At 35.0% G+C, this 15,859-nt stretch overlaps 1 protein-coding gene across 2 annotated transcripts; it reads right to left on the bottom strand.

Annotated features, from left to right (window-relative positions):
- Positions 1-673: 673 nt before the first annotated feature.
- Positions 674-15,832, bottom strand: LOC117111510 (DNA repair protein complementing XP-G cells-like). Of its 2 annotated transcripts, none has more exons than XM_033254424.1 (15): positions 15,697-15,832; positions 15,066-15,189; positions 14,046-14,221; positions 13,092-13,210; positions 12,582-12,686; positions 11,319-11,532; positions 9,800-10,937; positions 9,175-9,346; positions 8,711-8,810; positions 7,502-7,621; positions 6,237-6,450; positions 3,982-4,126; positions 3,171-3,362; positions 2,139-2,223; positions 674-1,714 (listed from the first exon to the last, which is right to left on the bottom strand). In XM_033254424.1, exons 2-15 carry the CDS (start codon positions 15,151-15,153, stop codon positions 1,298-1,300), a joined length of 3,285 nt encoding a protein of 1,094 aa, XP_033110315.1. In that variant the 5' UTR covers positions 15,154-15,189; positions 15,697-15,832; the 3' UTR covers positions 674-1,297. The 2 variants fall into 2 exon arrangements, with proteins under 2 accessions (XP_033110315.1, XP_033110314.1); XM_033254423.1 differs by having other exon boundaries at positions 15,684-15,826.
- Between the last annotated feature and the right edge of the window lie 27 nt (positions 15,833-15,859).

The raw sequence follows: 15,859 nt of genomic DNA, 5'->3' as shown, positions 1-15,859 counted from the left end.
CAAATAACGCATCCCGCGAATTCTTAAAGCTTCGCTAAATTGCTCCGAGTTCAGCTTGCCCCCTGCACTTTCGTTTCGAACCCCCCTTAGATGTTTCACCGTACGCCCCTGTAACTTATTATTATAATGTGAAGTCAGTACTTCTATATGGAGCTGAGACATGGCGCACCACAAAGAGTATCCAAAGAAATAATTCAAGTCTTCATTAATAAATGCTTGAAGAGAATTTTAAAAAATATGATGGTCAAATAAAATTTGTAATAAAGAGCTGTGGAAAAGAACAAATCAAGAACCAGCTGTAAACATAATCACCAGAAAGAAATGGGGTTGGATTGGACACACGTTGAGGAACCACAAAACAACATCTCGACAAGCACTAAGATGGAACCCACAAGGGAAGAGAAAGAGATGCCAGCCAAAAAACACTTGGAGAAGGGAAGTGGAGGAAGAATACAACTGGAAAGAGAAAGAAGCAGTGGCCCAAAATCGTATTAGATGGAGATCCATAGTTGATGGCCCATGCTCTGGAAAAGGGTGACAAGGCAGCATAATGTAATATAATAACTTATTAACCCACAAGGTTGCAGTCTTTGTGATTATATAACTAAAACCTTTGTTCTTAAGGTTTGTGAAAAATGAAATTAATAATTAAACACACATACAGGAAACAGCATTTCAGAAAATATTATTTTTGAAACCAATGTTTCAACAGCTTTTATTATCTCATTTAGCGTTGACATAAGTAGATACCTAACAAATTTTACTGATTGTCATTTACATGATTCATAAATTATACAAATACATTTGCAGAAATATCAAAATGTGGATTTGAAATGATGTCACCACACATTTTCTACGGACCACATAAGATGTGGTCCGTAGATACTAAATTTTTAAAATTTCAGTGCAAATCAATGTTATGTGCTACTTACTTATCTACTCTGAAACTGTAGTGCCCCTCCCCCACCCCGTGGGGGGGGGGGAATATCTGCCCCTGAGCCCCAAATTTTCAGGTCCCAAAGTTGGTCTTGAATTGCAGGGCAAATTGATTGCATCTATTGCTAAAATAAACTTTCTACTATTTATGATTACTATTACTATTTGACCAGTATGCAGGAATGTAATGAATACAATGTGCGAACACAGCAACAGTGTGACAAACAGTGGTGGATGCGGGAATTCAAAATAGAGGGGACCCAGGAAGGAATCTTACAGATGAAGGGACTAGACCACCACAGCCCCAATAGAAAAGGGGGGGGGGGTATTGAATCTGCCTATGATAAGAACTGCATTAATCTTAATCTGTACTACTTCCACTTTCAGACAGAACAGGCCCTTTCATTTTGAACTTTCTATCAGCATTAATTTCATCACTATCGCTTTCTTCCGTGTAAATTTTAGCTTTTGTTCCCCGACAATTACTTTTGCTTTTGGCATCACCAGTGGGTCCCATCTTCTGCTTGCTTTGACGGCTCTTTTTTTCCTTTCCCTTCTGTACATTGTCTTCTGCAGCTTTTCGTTTTCTCTTAGTCTGTGCCTCCTTTTGGTCAACAATCCTTTGCTTAGTCTTTTTGTTCTTTGGTATTTTTTCTTCCTCGTCAGTGTCTGATTGAGATTGTCCTAATTTCTTTAAAACACGTTTCAGTCGTTTACTTTTGACACCTGTCTGATGTCCAGCCACATGGCTGAAAAAAGATGTAATTGGTCGCTGGACCTAAAGTAAAATAAATAAGATATTATTATACTTATAATTGTTTTAAGGTATATAGTGAAATCTTTAAATTATTTAAAAAATGTAATTACAGATTTGAATTTGTGATTTAAAAGGATCAAATAAATTATAAAATTTTGATGAGACAATTCAGTTTTATTTATGCTTTACAGATTTCTACTTCAAAAACACTGAAGTGTGTTTCAATAGAAACATGTACAAAAACATATATAATGGTCCTCTTCATTTTCCTATCATCCTCATTATAAAGATCATTATGCACCATAAATACATACATAAATAATCACTGTTGCCATCCCCATCACTCTCAATCATCATCATTGTAATCATTATCATCATCACTACCATGATTTAGATTGTCATTATTGTCTCCGTCGTCTCCGTCGTCATAATTGTTGAAACTTACTGATTTTTCATTGAGTCGTTTCAGGATAGGTAGAACATTTTCATCTGTTTTCTTAGTGTTCCAGCTAAGACGTTCCAATGCAAATGTGGAAAGTGGCAATTAAGGATTACACCATGAACATTTTAAACAAAGATTTCACCGGGTTCATCATAGTCAACATATTATTACAGTTCTATTAATTTGTGGTTTGCACAACGGTTACAATCATGCTCTCCACTAGATAGCTTATCTGTGATGCGCAGAACAAAAAATTTCAAAATTTTAATTGCATACACATGTGAGCTCAACCCTGTACAGACTATTCAAATTTATTTGACAAAAACATTTGACCTTTTATGTTCAGAAATAATTCCAATTTAAATTTATCAGATTTGTCCATTTTAACCATTACCTGAGAGGCAGTACATGCTCAGGTGAGACTTTTTTTATATTTTGTTTAGCAAACCCATCACATGCCAATAACAATGATTTCAAATAAAAATGAAATTTTATTTTTAGCCAATTAGCGCACCCGCCGCAACGAAAAAATGGAAATTTCAGGAAAGGGAAAAGCGTCTTTTGATTTTTATTATGCCGACCGCTGCCATGAAATCTCTAAAAATATGATATGTATATTTCTTCCTAATTATATAAACTTGAAGCATTTAGCCATCCCATTACTGTACTGTTTACATTCACCAATAACATTTTTTTTTTATTTACTCCTCCGTCTGGATGTTTTTGGCAAAAATATTTCCTAAATTAATAAGTAAACAAAATTTTTTTTTTTTTTTTTTTTTTCGCCCTTCTCTGATGATCTTTAAAAAATTAGTTCGCGAAACACGGTATTAAAAAAAAGTACCTTTTACTACTGCTACTGCAATTGATACTGCCATTGCTATTATTATTTCTATTTAATTATTGACTGATTAATTACATGTGTAACAATTTTTTCCAATATTCCTCTGTCACTGTTTACCTACACAGAACATCTGTTTCAAATTAAAATTTTAGAGAAGCTGTATTGACAGTAAAACTGACATAAAAGGATATCCTCGTATGGAGTCTAGGTCCGGTATGCCCCATGTGAACTCTTCAGCCGACTCCTCCACTTGTGGACTCATGAACGCCCTTACAACTGCTTCCTGCGGGAATGCTGTTGGCACATCTAACTTACGGAGTTTGGACTTGATCTTGGTTTCTACAGGTGGATTCAGATTACCTACATTCTTATCCCACCATGCTCTTGAAAAATATGGTGCAAAAAAAATCTTGGTGTTTTTCTTAATAATGTAACCCTCAATCACTTAATTGTTATTAAGTGTTATTTAACTATCTACACTTTGTTTATTTTATTTCTTTATTCTTTATACTGGAGAACTTGTTAGGTGAGAAATCTACTGTTCTCCACAGAGCTCAGTAGTACAAAAGACTACAATCACGTTCAATAAAAACAAGTAACATACAGAAACCGGATAAAATAGAGTAAAATCTCAATCATAAAAATTTAAAAATTAAACAACAATTCTTAGAATTGAGCTATGATAAATCCAAACATTAAACAGCATCTTAAACATTTATTTCAATATACCAAAATAGCACATTTGCCTATGTATATGTGTAATGCAACGAAACCCTCTATAGAAAGTGCACCCTCTGCAAAAAATTAACATAAAATTAACAAAATAAATATTACTGTAATTATTTTAATTGTCTAACACCCATTACAGAAGTTCCACACATAATTCGGTGAGTGTAATAAATTGGCACTCATAATACAGTACATCATAATACAGTACATCTACTGTGTTACTTCAAAATATCTATCACAAATATGTTGAACACTTGTTTCTTGTAAACTTACTTGAAATTCTTTAGCCCATCAATGCCGCTGCCTGGGAACTCGCTAAGTATCTCCATTGCTGTTATACAGCCCACACCATCTATGCCATCAGAGTAGTCACAGCCTAGCAGAAGCGCTAAGTTTATCAGCTTCATTCTGTCAAGAACTAACATTAGAAAAAAAAAAGTTTTGAACAGCTAGTGATCACCTAGGGTGGATCCAGTAGGGGGCATGGTGGGGGTAGAGCCCATTTTGCCACTAAATTTTAAAATTTTCAAAGCAAATCCATGTTATGTGCTACTCATCTATTCTGAGACTTTCGTAGATCAACAGTTTAATGTCTTATTAATCATGTCCCAAAGTATTCGTTCTGGAAGTGGTTAACAAATTGTTTATTTAACGTTATTCTACAGGTGGATTCAGATTACCTACATTCTTATCCCACCATGCTCTTGAAAAATATGGTGCAAAAAAAATCTTGGTGTTTTTCTTAATAATGTAACCCTCAATCACTTAATTGTTATTAAGTGTTATTTAACTATCTACACTTTGTTTATTTTATTTCTTTATTCTTTATACTGGAGAACTTGTTAGGTGAGAAATCTACTGTTCTCCACAGAGCTCAGTAGTACAAAAGACTACAATCACGTTCAATAAAAACAAGTAACATACAGAAACCGGATAAAATAGAGTAAAATCTCAATCATAAAAATTTAAAAATTAAACAACAATTCTTAGAATTGAGCTATGATAAATCCAAACATTAAACAGCATCTTAAACATTTATTTCAATATACCAAAATAGCACATTTGCCTATGTATATGTGTAATGCAACGAAACCCTCTATAGAAAGTGCACCCTCTGCAAAAAATTAACATAAAATTAACATAATAAATATTACTGTAATTATTTTAATTGTGTAACACCCATTACAGAAGTTCCATACATAATTCGGCGAGTGTACTAAATTGGCACTCATTATACAGTACCTTATAATACAGTACATCTACTGTATTACCTCAAAATATCTATCACAAATATGTTGAACACTTTCTTGTAAACTTACTTGAAATTCTTTAGCCCATCAATGCCGCTGCCTGGGAACTCGCTAAGTATCTCCATTGCTGTTATACAGCCCACACCATCTATACCATCAGAGTAGTCACAGCCTAGCAGAAGCGCTAAGTTTATCAGCTTCATTCTGTCAAGAACTAACATAAGAAAAAAAAATGTTTTGAACAACTAGTGATCACCTAGGGTGGATCCAGTAGGGGGCATGGTGGGGCCCAAGAGCCCATTTTGCCACTAAATTTTAAAATTTTCAGAGCAAATCCATGTTATGTGCTACTCATCTATTCTGAGACTGTCGTAGATCAACAGTTTAATGTCTTATTAATCATGTCCCAAAGTATTCGTTCTGGAAGTGGTTAACAAATTGTTTATATAACGTTATTTTGATAGTTCATTCTATTAAACAATGTATGCAAAAATAACTTTGAAAGGCAATTACTCAAAATCATGTTTATCTTGACTCTAAGAGTACTGTACTTTCCAATAACTTAGACTTGAAATGTCCAATTTGAATGAATGACCCCCCATTTTAAAGATCACATACTCAGGCATCTGAAAATACCAATAACTTGAATTTAAATTTTGGCTACAACTCAGCCATTTGCCACAACAAGCCACACCACTGTGCACTTCTAATAAATTGAATCTATTTTATTATTCAAATATGAATTTTTATTCAAATCTGTGCACTGAAAATAAATCATGTCTATTTTATTAAACAAATTTTAAATCTTTAGATAAAATGGGTGAACTGATTAAAATTTGTTTACTAAAATATGATTTTTTTTTTAGTTTATATGGTTGAATATGTTTCCTCATGCATCAACACTCCTGATCTGTCATTGAAAGTCTTGTATATAGTCAGCTTACACATGAATTTGAAATGAATGTAGAACAGTTTCTTGATCTGTCATTGAAAGTCTTGTATATAGTCAGATTTACACATGAATTTGAAATGAATGTAGAACAGTTTCACTTCATCAAAAACCATCCTGCATTCTCTGCATGTACGTATATTCGAGTCAATCTGCCTATGAGCAAATGAATCTATGGAACGTCATTACATACTTGGGCTTCCTATTGCCATGCAACAAAAGCTCCCTACTCCTTATGATCATAATGTGGTACATTTCAACATTATAATATGTATTATAAATAATGTAAGTTATCGTAAAAATGTGTTTTTTACTGCAGTAATACATACAAAGTTGAGTTTCGAAGTTGGAGCTTTCATAGAACTCAACGTCTTTGTCTTTAGTAAAAAAGTTCTTGTAGACTCTCTGGCCTCCAAAGAGCCAGACGTCACTGTCATCTGTGATAGATCCATATGTCTGGTTGGAGAGGTCAAGAAATGCACATTGGGCTTCAGCCTCCTGAGGGCTCACCACGTATGGAATACCAAACAGTTCCAGTAATTCCTATAATGATGTGATAGAAAAACACATGAAATACCACAGATAACCAACTAAAGCCCTGTCCAGACTGTCAAATTTTATTTGACAAAAACATGTGACATGCCTAAATATGGTCATGATGACATCACATCATGACCATATATAGAAACATCTTGAGAATACAACAGATTTTTTGTCAAATAGAATTAAATTTGATAGTCTGGACAGGGCTTTAGTCCAGTGGGGTCATTTTGATGGTCTGATTGGTTAAATGTTAACTTTTGACACTTCAAACCAGTGGTCAATTGGCAAGCATACTTGTTGTACATAGTAATAGAAATTTAAAAAAAAAAAAATAATAATAATAGTAATAACAATAATATTTATTATACAAATATTTTGGTCACTCCAAAAACTAATTATTAGAACAAAATTTAGGTAGACTAAAAACATAGAGAACAGCAGTTAGAAAAGAAAAGGAAAGCAGAGGATTGGATTGAATTTACTTGTTTTAAACACCAAGGAAGTCTAGAAGAGGACTTACTTCCAGTGGGGTCCTTCTAGTAGTGAATGGGCAGTTCACCGGGAGACAATCCCTTACACTTTTCCCGAAGAGTGCACTGTGTTCTTTAACTTGCACATGCATGGCCCATAAATGCACACGGGACCAACTGCTTAAACGTCTCATCCAAAAGACGGTGCGCTATTGTAACTTGTATTTCAGCCATCCAGCTGAAACACAAGGAGAGTCAGCGATGGGAATTGAACCGGGGAACTACTAGAGATGTCCACGGTTCAGCACACACACAGTGGCTAACACCAGATTAGCCGACTGAGCTAAGCTGCTCTCTACTGAGCTAAGCTGCTCTCTCAGGATGGAAGTCATGGAAAAAGCAGAACAAAAAGTGAGACACAGAGACATATGGCTAGAATACAATCAGTAATGTATCTAGGATTCTCGAAGTGGGGGCTTATAAGGGAGGGGTGAGATTCTTTGGGTGTGCGCACTTCCCCCTCCCACCTAGATACGTCACTGAGTACAATATGCCTGAGGAAAGGTGAGGCTAAAATTTACCTTACTCTCAGCATACATTTGGTCTGTGATTGATGCTCCAATTCTTTGCTGACGTTTTTGCTCAGTTTGAAGCGTTATTCTCTCTTGTGCGAGTGCATTCTCCATTTCACTGACATCACTCTAAAATATTTAGATATACTGTAAAACCTCAAATTGAAGCCCAGTGGGCTTAATCTCGAGATGAAGCCCATCTCGAATTGAAGGCCCCTTTTTTAGTTTGCAAAGGTAGCCTCGAGAAGCCCACTTCGAAAAGAATGGGCTTCTTTTCAAGACAGCGTAGGCTTCTTTTTGATGATGATGACAGTACAAATTTCAGAAAACAAAGTAAGTTAAAAACAAGCTTGGTTTTATACAGTAGTTTAGGTGATTTAATGCCATTTAAATACACTTCATGATATAAATTGATGTTACAGTGGCCTTGTTTTATAGTAAAAATTCACAAAATTTACAGCATTCATTTTGAAAAGAAGCCCCCGCCCCCCCTCTTTACTTTGCAAAAGTAGCCTGGAAAAGAAGCCCATCTTGAAAAGAAGCCCACCAAAAGTTCGCAAAAAAAGAAGCCCAGGGCTTCAATTCGAGGTTTTACAGTAGTTGACATTACACAATTTATTCCGATTACCTGTACATTCTTCTGATTTGAAATAAATTTAATATGTAAAAAAAAATCTATAAGCTAATTTGTAGTTTGAACTGCACGTGCTTGTATCCAAGGTGAATCAACATAACCTATGTTGTGTGTATGTACGTTGGTTTATGTCACTTGACCTTCGTACAGGCATAGGCAGTTCAAACTATGACTTGGCTTATTGATAAAATCTGTAATGTTGTAGCCAGAAATTAACACATTGTCAATCAACCCAATTCAAACCAACCAGTTAACTACTTACTTCTGGGTGTGGAGAAAAAGTCATGTCTCAGGGAAGCGTCAGTTGCGGATCCTGGAATTTGAAACAGAGGCGGCCCAGGGAGTGATTTTTACAGATACAGGGTATACACTACAGTATCTCGACCCCACCATGATTGAGGCTCAGGTCAGAAAATGTATGATTATGCCACCTCTATCATGGCTGGAAAAGGCACTCTCAGACTTAAATTGAAATATCACTTTCTTTTTTCTCCCATCATTTAATTAATTTTGAATAATTTAGGGGGGAGCAGGTACAATGGATCTCTTCTTCCTTATCTATAGTCTACTCCAAAAACACTCACCATATTCATATCTTTCCATTCCTTTATTGATTTTTCTCTCTCTTTTGACAAAGATGCCATATTTTCTTCTTCTTCATGTTGAAGTTTAGCAATTTCTTCCCTGTTTTGATGTCAAAGACAGACATGAATTTAAAAAAAAATTTAGTACCTACTGGACTAACAGTGAGTATACACTTTGCAAGGCTTGTGCCAGGATAGTGAGCCTGGTTAATATAGTGGATGTCATAGCGTGGTTGTACAGGGAATATCACAGATGGCTTGTGTAGGATCTCAACACATTAAATTGCACAGGCTTGTGCAGGAGTTTTGAAAGCAGGTTTGCGTAGGGAACTCAAAGCAGGCTTGTACAGAGAACTCAAAACAAAGGTTAGCAAAAAATCTCACAGCTAGGCTTGCGCAGAAGATATCATATATCCACCTCGTACAGCAATTTCAAAGCATAATACCATAACACTTAGGATTACCTATCTATTTGCTTGATGTCTGGCTCCGTAATTTCATCCTCATTAGAAGTGATGTGGTCCTGCCTTGCAGCTTCATCACTTACATGATTGGATTGTATGAATATTTCAGCAGGAAATAGTTCATCATTACCACTTACTTGTGTGGGGTCAAATGAAACTTCAAGAAAGTCATCTAAAATTAAAATAATCATTCATAAAACTAATTCAATTAATTTACATGAATAACTGAATTTAATACATATTGAATGTAATGCAATTTAATACATACTGCATTCACTAATGGCATTACTAGTCTGAATGACAAAACATATATGACTTCTAATTAATTGCACCTTTTTCACTGCCCTATGTAAGATACCTTCATGTACTATTTGTCATAATAAATGAAACAAAAGCTAATTTAAAAAATGATACTGTTTAAAACACTTCATGCCAGATACCTTTGTATTAGCTGTCTTTAGTATTACTGCTACTGATGATTATTCCTGAGAGGGATCACAAGCATATACCAACATGCTAAACAATATTATGCAATACTGGGAATACGTGGCTTATTTTGTTAATTTAAATTTATTGACATGTATCATTATATCTTAAAAATACATTAAAATTGAAGTCTACAGACCTTCAGATTCACTACCAGGTTCCTCTTCATTTACTTCAATTGATTGTTTTTCCGTCTCATCCCTTACTTCATCTTCTTTTTGTAAATCTATGGTTTTGCGATGAAATTCTCTTTCGTATACGGTTGGTATATTTTCAACATGATTATTTTCTATAACAGATGTGGGCTGGTTCTCCACTTCTAACTGTTGATTCTTCTCTTGAGCAACAAAGGATCCAGTATGACTAGAGTTTTTTATAACTTTAATATCAGCTCTGTCAAATTTAGCCTGATCATCAATTTTGTCTTGTGCAGGAATCTCTTCTGTCAAGTCAACAACCTTTATAATCTGACCGACTGATTGAGAAACACTATTCTTTGATATCTGACATTCTTTATCAGCCCTGCCTTCTGGATTATCTGTCACCATTATAACCTGATCATCAATTTTCTCTTGTGCAGGAATGTCTTCTGTCAAATCAACAACATTTATATTCTGACTGATGGATGTAAAAGCACTATTCTTTGATATCTGAGATTCATTATTAGCCATGTCTTCTGGACTATCTGTCACCCTTACATCTATGTTAAGATTGTTCTCAGGTTTACTTATGTCAAGGCCAGAGTTACTTGATACTAAATATGCAGATGGTGTCTTAGGAATGGTTTCCTCAGGAACTGTCTTTATGACATCATTGTCAGAAGTCTTTGAAAAATCACTTGCTAAGTTCTTTTTTGACATCTTTGTTTTCTGGTTGTTAAAGACTGCCTGCATAGCTCTTTCAAGCTCTTCAGCTGTTATTGACCCTTTGGATTTCTCCTTGTCCGTTACATCAACATTGTCAGTATTCCACACAGATTTTGAGCCTCCTTCAATATCTTCAACTTCTATGATGTCTTTGCTTCCTGATGGTTTGTACTCATCTTCAACCTCTTTCTGAGGTGTTGTCTGTTTCTGTGTTTTTACTAGAATATAATGCTGGGTATCCTCTGAAACGATCCTTTTTGCTTCTACACTTTTAGTTTCAACATCAAGAATAGAAGCAATCTCTCCAGAACTCCTTTTACTCATCTCCTCTCGTATATCCTCAAGTCTTTGGTTTAGTTTATTCTTATTGAGTAGTTTGCTGAGCTGAAATTCTGAAAATTCATTTGCTTCCTTTGAACAAAAAATTAAACAAAATTAATGAAATAATGAAGGCAAGTGTATTAATGAAGAATTCATATTTCATTTATTAATGATATTCATGATTGATGATAAATGAAAATGTCAAATGATGGGGAGTGTGATAATGATGATATTAAATCTTTACCTTTCTTTTCAGAAATATGTTGAAAGTAACATTACACAACAAAAAAACTCAAAAGAATATAAACATAATTCAAATTCCCATCATTATTATAAAATTGTTATTATCGTTGCTATCATTGTTATTTTTGCGCCATAGCTGTCACATCGTTGTCGATGTATTTGTCATCATTATTATGATTAATATTAGTGTATTTTCTTTTTTATAACTATCATTATTAACATGCTCACCTTTGGTAATATTTTTTTCTTAGCCCAAGCATTATGCTTATTCCTCTCCAGGAATTCTTCAATCAGCTCATGCTGCACTTCGGGTGGCAGACTCTTGAAGTCTTCTGACTGGATGTCAATGCTGCCGATCTTCTGATAATGATCAGCTAAAAATGACCTCTGTTGATGCTGCTCCAACGTGTGCTCATCTTCCTCTTTTTCTTCTTCTTCTTCTCTGAATTTTGAACATAAAAATTCAACTGAAAGTCTAGTATTAAAATAAGGTGTGATGAATACGTAAAATGTGGAGGCTTTGGGCCTGTTTCTACTGACGAGAAAGAACCGCACTTAAGAACCATTTTTTTTTTTAATGTTTCTTCGTGGCAGTAGAAACAGGACCCATAATAAAGAACCGTTCTTTTTGGTGTACCAAAGAATGGTTCTTTAGCACAAAATCAATATCATGCCAGAGATGCCAAAGAACTGTTCTCCATGGGGTAGTTTTTAGCTGCAACAAAAATAGCAGCTTAATTTGACCTGTGGTCAACTTAGCCAGCAAGCTAGGCCTATGTCTAGTACTACTGGAATCGTTGAAATGGATGTAATTGAGTTAATTTAAAGTTAATTTTTACTTTTGGTTATGTTTATAAGTTCTTTAATAATGATCAGAACTGTCGGAGTGTTCTACCAGTCCATCCATTGATGCAGTAGAAGGCCTATCACCGATAGTACTAACGATATTATAATTTATTATTAGAAGGAATCAGTAAAACAAATGTTAAGCTTCTGATCACAACAAAATATTCTCTTTTGTTAAGTACTGTGAGAAGAAACATAACCATTGTTTTAATTTGAATATGGACACGGTATTTGGATAGGAAGAATCATTGTTTGTTTGTATCTTGGTAGTCGTGCAAAAGTATTGTTTCGTTATAGCTTTTATTATAAAGATAATTTTAATTGCATTCTGGGTAACTCTTAAGTCATGTATAATAAAAGTATTAGTCCAGTAACCGTTTCAAGTGGAGTCAAAATGCATTTGCAACACAGTTCTTATCTTGCTAATCCGATAATCAACCAATGATAAGAGAACCGCTTCCTTCTCGATATTCAGTAGAAACATGCCCTATGCTGTTGCATACAAAATGATATGCTAGCTTTATGTTGGGAAATCCTAGCCATCGTAACATTTTAGAAAATTGACATTTCTAAATAAAATCACTCTTCTGCCAGTTTACAAATCAAAAATTTCAATTTTAAAATAGGAATTTTATAACAACATACCTTTTTAGACTTTCTTGTGTGGAGGCAGGCAGAGGCGGTAAAATGTACATATTTGGAGCAGCATCTGCTTTCGTACTAACTCTTGGTGCCCTTGGTTTTTTGACACTGAAAATGAATTACAATTTTGATTTTTTTTTAAAATTATTATTACTGTACTTATTACAGATTCTAGAAGTATGGCTTTGTAACTTATTTAGGCCTTTATCTCTTTCATTTTTTTTTATTTATGTCACACATGTCTGTTCTGTGAAAGTTTTGGTAGATTTTAAGATATAAAAGGGCCACGTTTCTGAAAATGAAGTGGTTTGTCATGCCATAACTGTTAAATTATTAATGTTATTCTTAATATCATTATTATGGTGGTGATTTTTATACTGTTATTGTTTATATTTTAATTATTTTTTACCAATGTTGAGTTATAATTAAGTCAAAATTAAGTCTGAAAATCTGAATCAGTTCTAGAATCTGTAGCAGTGAGCACCTTCAAATAACCAAAATACATCTCCAAACCTTTTCTTCTTGCCTAGTACTGTGTCAACAGCATGTACTTTCATATAGTTTCTGAGAATCTGTTCTGTAGCCTTTTCTGATTTGTCTATGGCAAACTCCTTTTTTTTCCTCCTGGCAGCCTACAGCAGAAGATGAATGTAAATATTATTTTAGTAATCAATGAATCAATCAATCAATCAATGAATCAATCAATCGTTTCATTATAAGGCACCATTCCAACTGTCATTCAAACAGTCAGTCAGTCTGGTTAGTAGTCAGACTCAGTGGTGGATCAAAAAGTATGAAATAGAGGGGGCCCCAGGAAGCAACTTTCACATGTTGTGGGTCTGTACATATCAGCCCTCACCATGGTTGGGGCTGAGGTGAGAAAATTTATCTAGTCAGGGATCTGACATGTTCGACGGATGGGTTCGAGCCAAGGGCCGATGAAGCCTCAGTTGACGGCTCTGAATAAAGATTCCCTTGTAGAGTTCACAGGGCGAGTTTTTATGGCTTAGTATGGTTTAAAATGTGCTTTTAGACACACAATATTAGGGATTGGCAGCCAAAATAATGTTGTTTGCATAAGCAAACTATTTTTTATTTGACATCTTAGTCGCGCATCGGACGACAGGGGGGTCCATGTCTGTCTAGCGCTCACAAGGTGCGGAGTTGGATTCGGTGTACGACAGTTGGCAGCGAGTGCCGGCCTCAGTTGAGGTTTGAATGTGGATTATTATAATAGTAAAGCATAGAATATGCTAAGTTGTAAGTAAAGGGTTTCATTCATGTTAACATACAGTATTATCTTCATTGTTTTTATCACTGTATTTAAATCTATATTTTAATTAAGGACTGTTTTGTAATATTTATCAGGGTTTATGCTAATTCAATCAGTTATCAAACAGTGATTGATATCAATTAATGGCTGTTTTGTACTGAATAAAACAAAGTAAACAATTGTAAACTTCTAACCATTGTTTGACGCTTAAGCTCCGGAACGCTGCCGTCAAAAACAAAGATAGGTTTGATTCTGAAATACAGCAGCTTACAGATGCGATGGAGTAAAGTCACAAGATGAGCATTACTAACCAGGTTACCCTCCGCATCCCTCATTCCTCTTACAGCTTGGTGAAGCCAGATGCTTATATCTAGACACTTGATAAGATCAGATACTTGCAAGGAAGGGATATTTATTTACAGTTTTGGACAAATTTGTTATACAGCATTAATTTTGTTCTCTGGTTCTGGTTGGTTACTACCCAACATAGGGGTTCACACGGGTAGGGTTGATGGTGGCACCTTCTGCGTGGTACATGTATGGAGTACATGCAATTTTAATTTTATCACAGAGTGGTTGGAACATAGGTAGCAAAAAGGACATATAAGTTATTAGTCGTGAATATGATTATTATTACCATTATTATTACTTATTAACATCATTCATTTATTAATGCTATTTTAATCATTATTTGTTAAAATCATTAGGTATTCTTTTAATTTCTTTCATTATTGATACTCTTCTTATCATTATTATTACTGTTATCCTTATGATTTTATTGGGTCCACTAGTGGGCTTAATAAATCAAATAATAAATAGATACATAACAATAATTAAATAAATAAATAACATCAAACAAACTCCATCAAATTAATCTATATTAACCAGTAACTTTACTATGATGGCAGACAACCACAAAAAATAAAACAAAATAAACATAAAAAATATTTAATATATCTTTATATCATTGCTGTTTTACTAAAATGTAGCTTTGCTGATTCTTTAACAAAAAAGTAAATATCATCATTTTCTTTGTTGACTTTATAATGACTAAAAATGTAAAAAGGTACTGTATTATTTACTTCGATAATTTTTGTGGAAGGTGCATAAAAAACATGTAAAGGTGCAAAGGTCTAGTTAGGTAGCTATAAAAAATTAAACTGGTGCCATAGATGATATAGGATCGTTGAGTTTGTATGTTTTCAAAAGGATACCAACAGCCAACACTTTCCCTTCCAATGATTCAAGTGTCACTGGTTTTCCGGTAGGCTTTAGGAGCTGCCACAATCCATGGACACCCATGGCGATTCACTCACTGTTAATTGATACTGATGTGGCCTGTATAGATAGACAAACAGTAGCTAGACATGATCCGACTATAGGCCTAGTAGTAGGCTAGGCCTCCCTGGGGCTGGACCCTCTGGAGGAATCAGCTACAGGCTGAGGCCTGGCCCTGGTGGAAAGTAAACCCTACTTCTAGGCCTAAAACTTCATTTCAATTCGGGCTTGGAGGCCATGAATTCTTAACTAGGGCTAGCCTGGTCCTACCCTAGGCTTGGCTACCCTCCAGTCTACGCCAGGGGCCTGGGACTAGAGAGGGCCTAGCCTAAACTCTCTAAATCTAGCACTAGTCTAGGCCTAGTAGTAGTAGTAGTACTCTAAGTAGTTACTCTAATTAAAGTTAAGGCAAGGCCTAGGGGGCCTAGGATTAGTATAGTAGTAGAGTAGGCCCTTCGGCAGGCTTATCTGCAAGGCAGAAGGCATGTGCTGTGCCAATTAACAATATATGACTTGGTAGGGAAACTAAATAAGCAACTTTAAGTCAGCCTAACCCTATGACATTACTGTAATTGCACGGAATTAAAAGGAAATCATCATTCATTCATCTCTTCGCTGATGAATTCCTTTACTCTGTGTGTTCACTCTGTGTTCATTCATTCATTTCCCATTCGTAAAGCACAATCTGCAGACCGCCAGCTTGGCTGTGTTGCGTTTAGGCACTGCTCAA

The sequence above is a fragment of the Anneissia japonica genome, unplaced genomic scaffold (genome assembly GCF_011630105.1).
Source record: "Anneissia japonica isolate Jap-2015-1 unplaced genomic scaffold, ASM1163010v1 scaffold6030_len697274_cov183, whole genome shotgun sequence".
In the NCBI taxonomy this organism is placed as follows: Eukaryota; Metazoa; Echinodermata; class Crinoidea; order Comatulida; family Comatulidae; genus Anneissia; species Anneissia japonica.
This window is presented reverse-complemented; position numbering and strand designations above follow the sequence as displayed.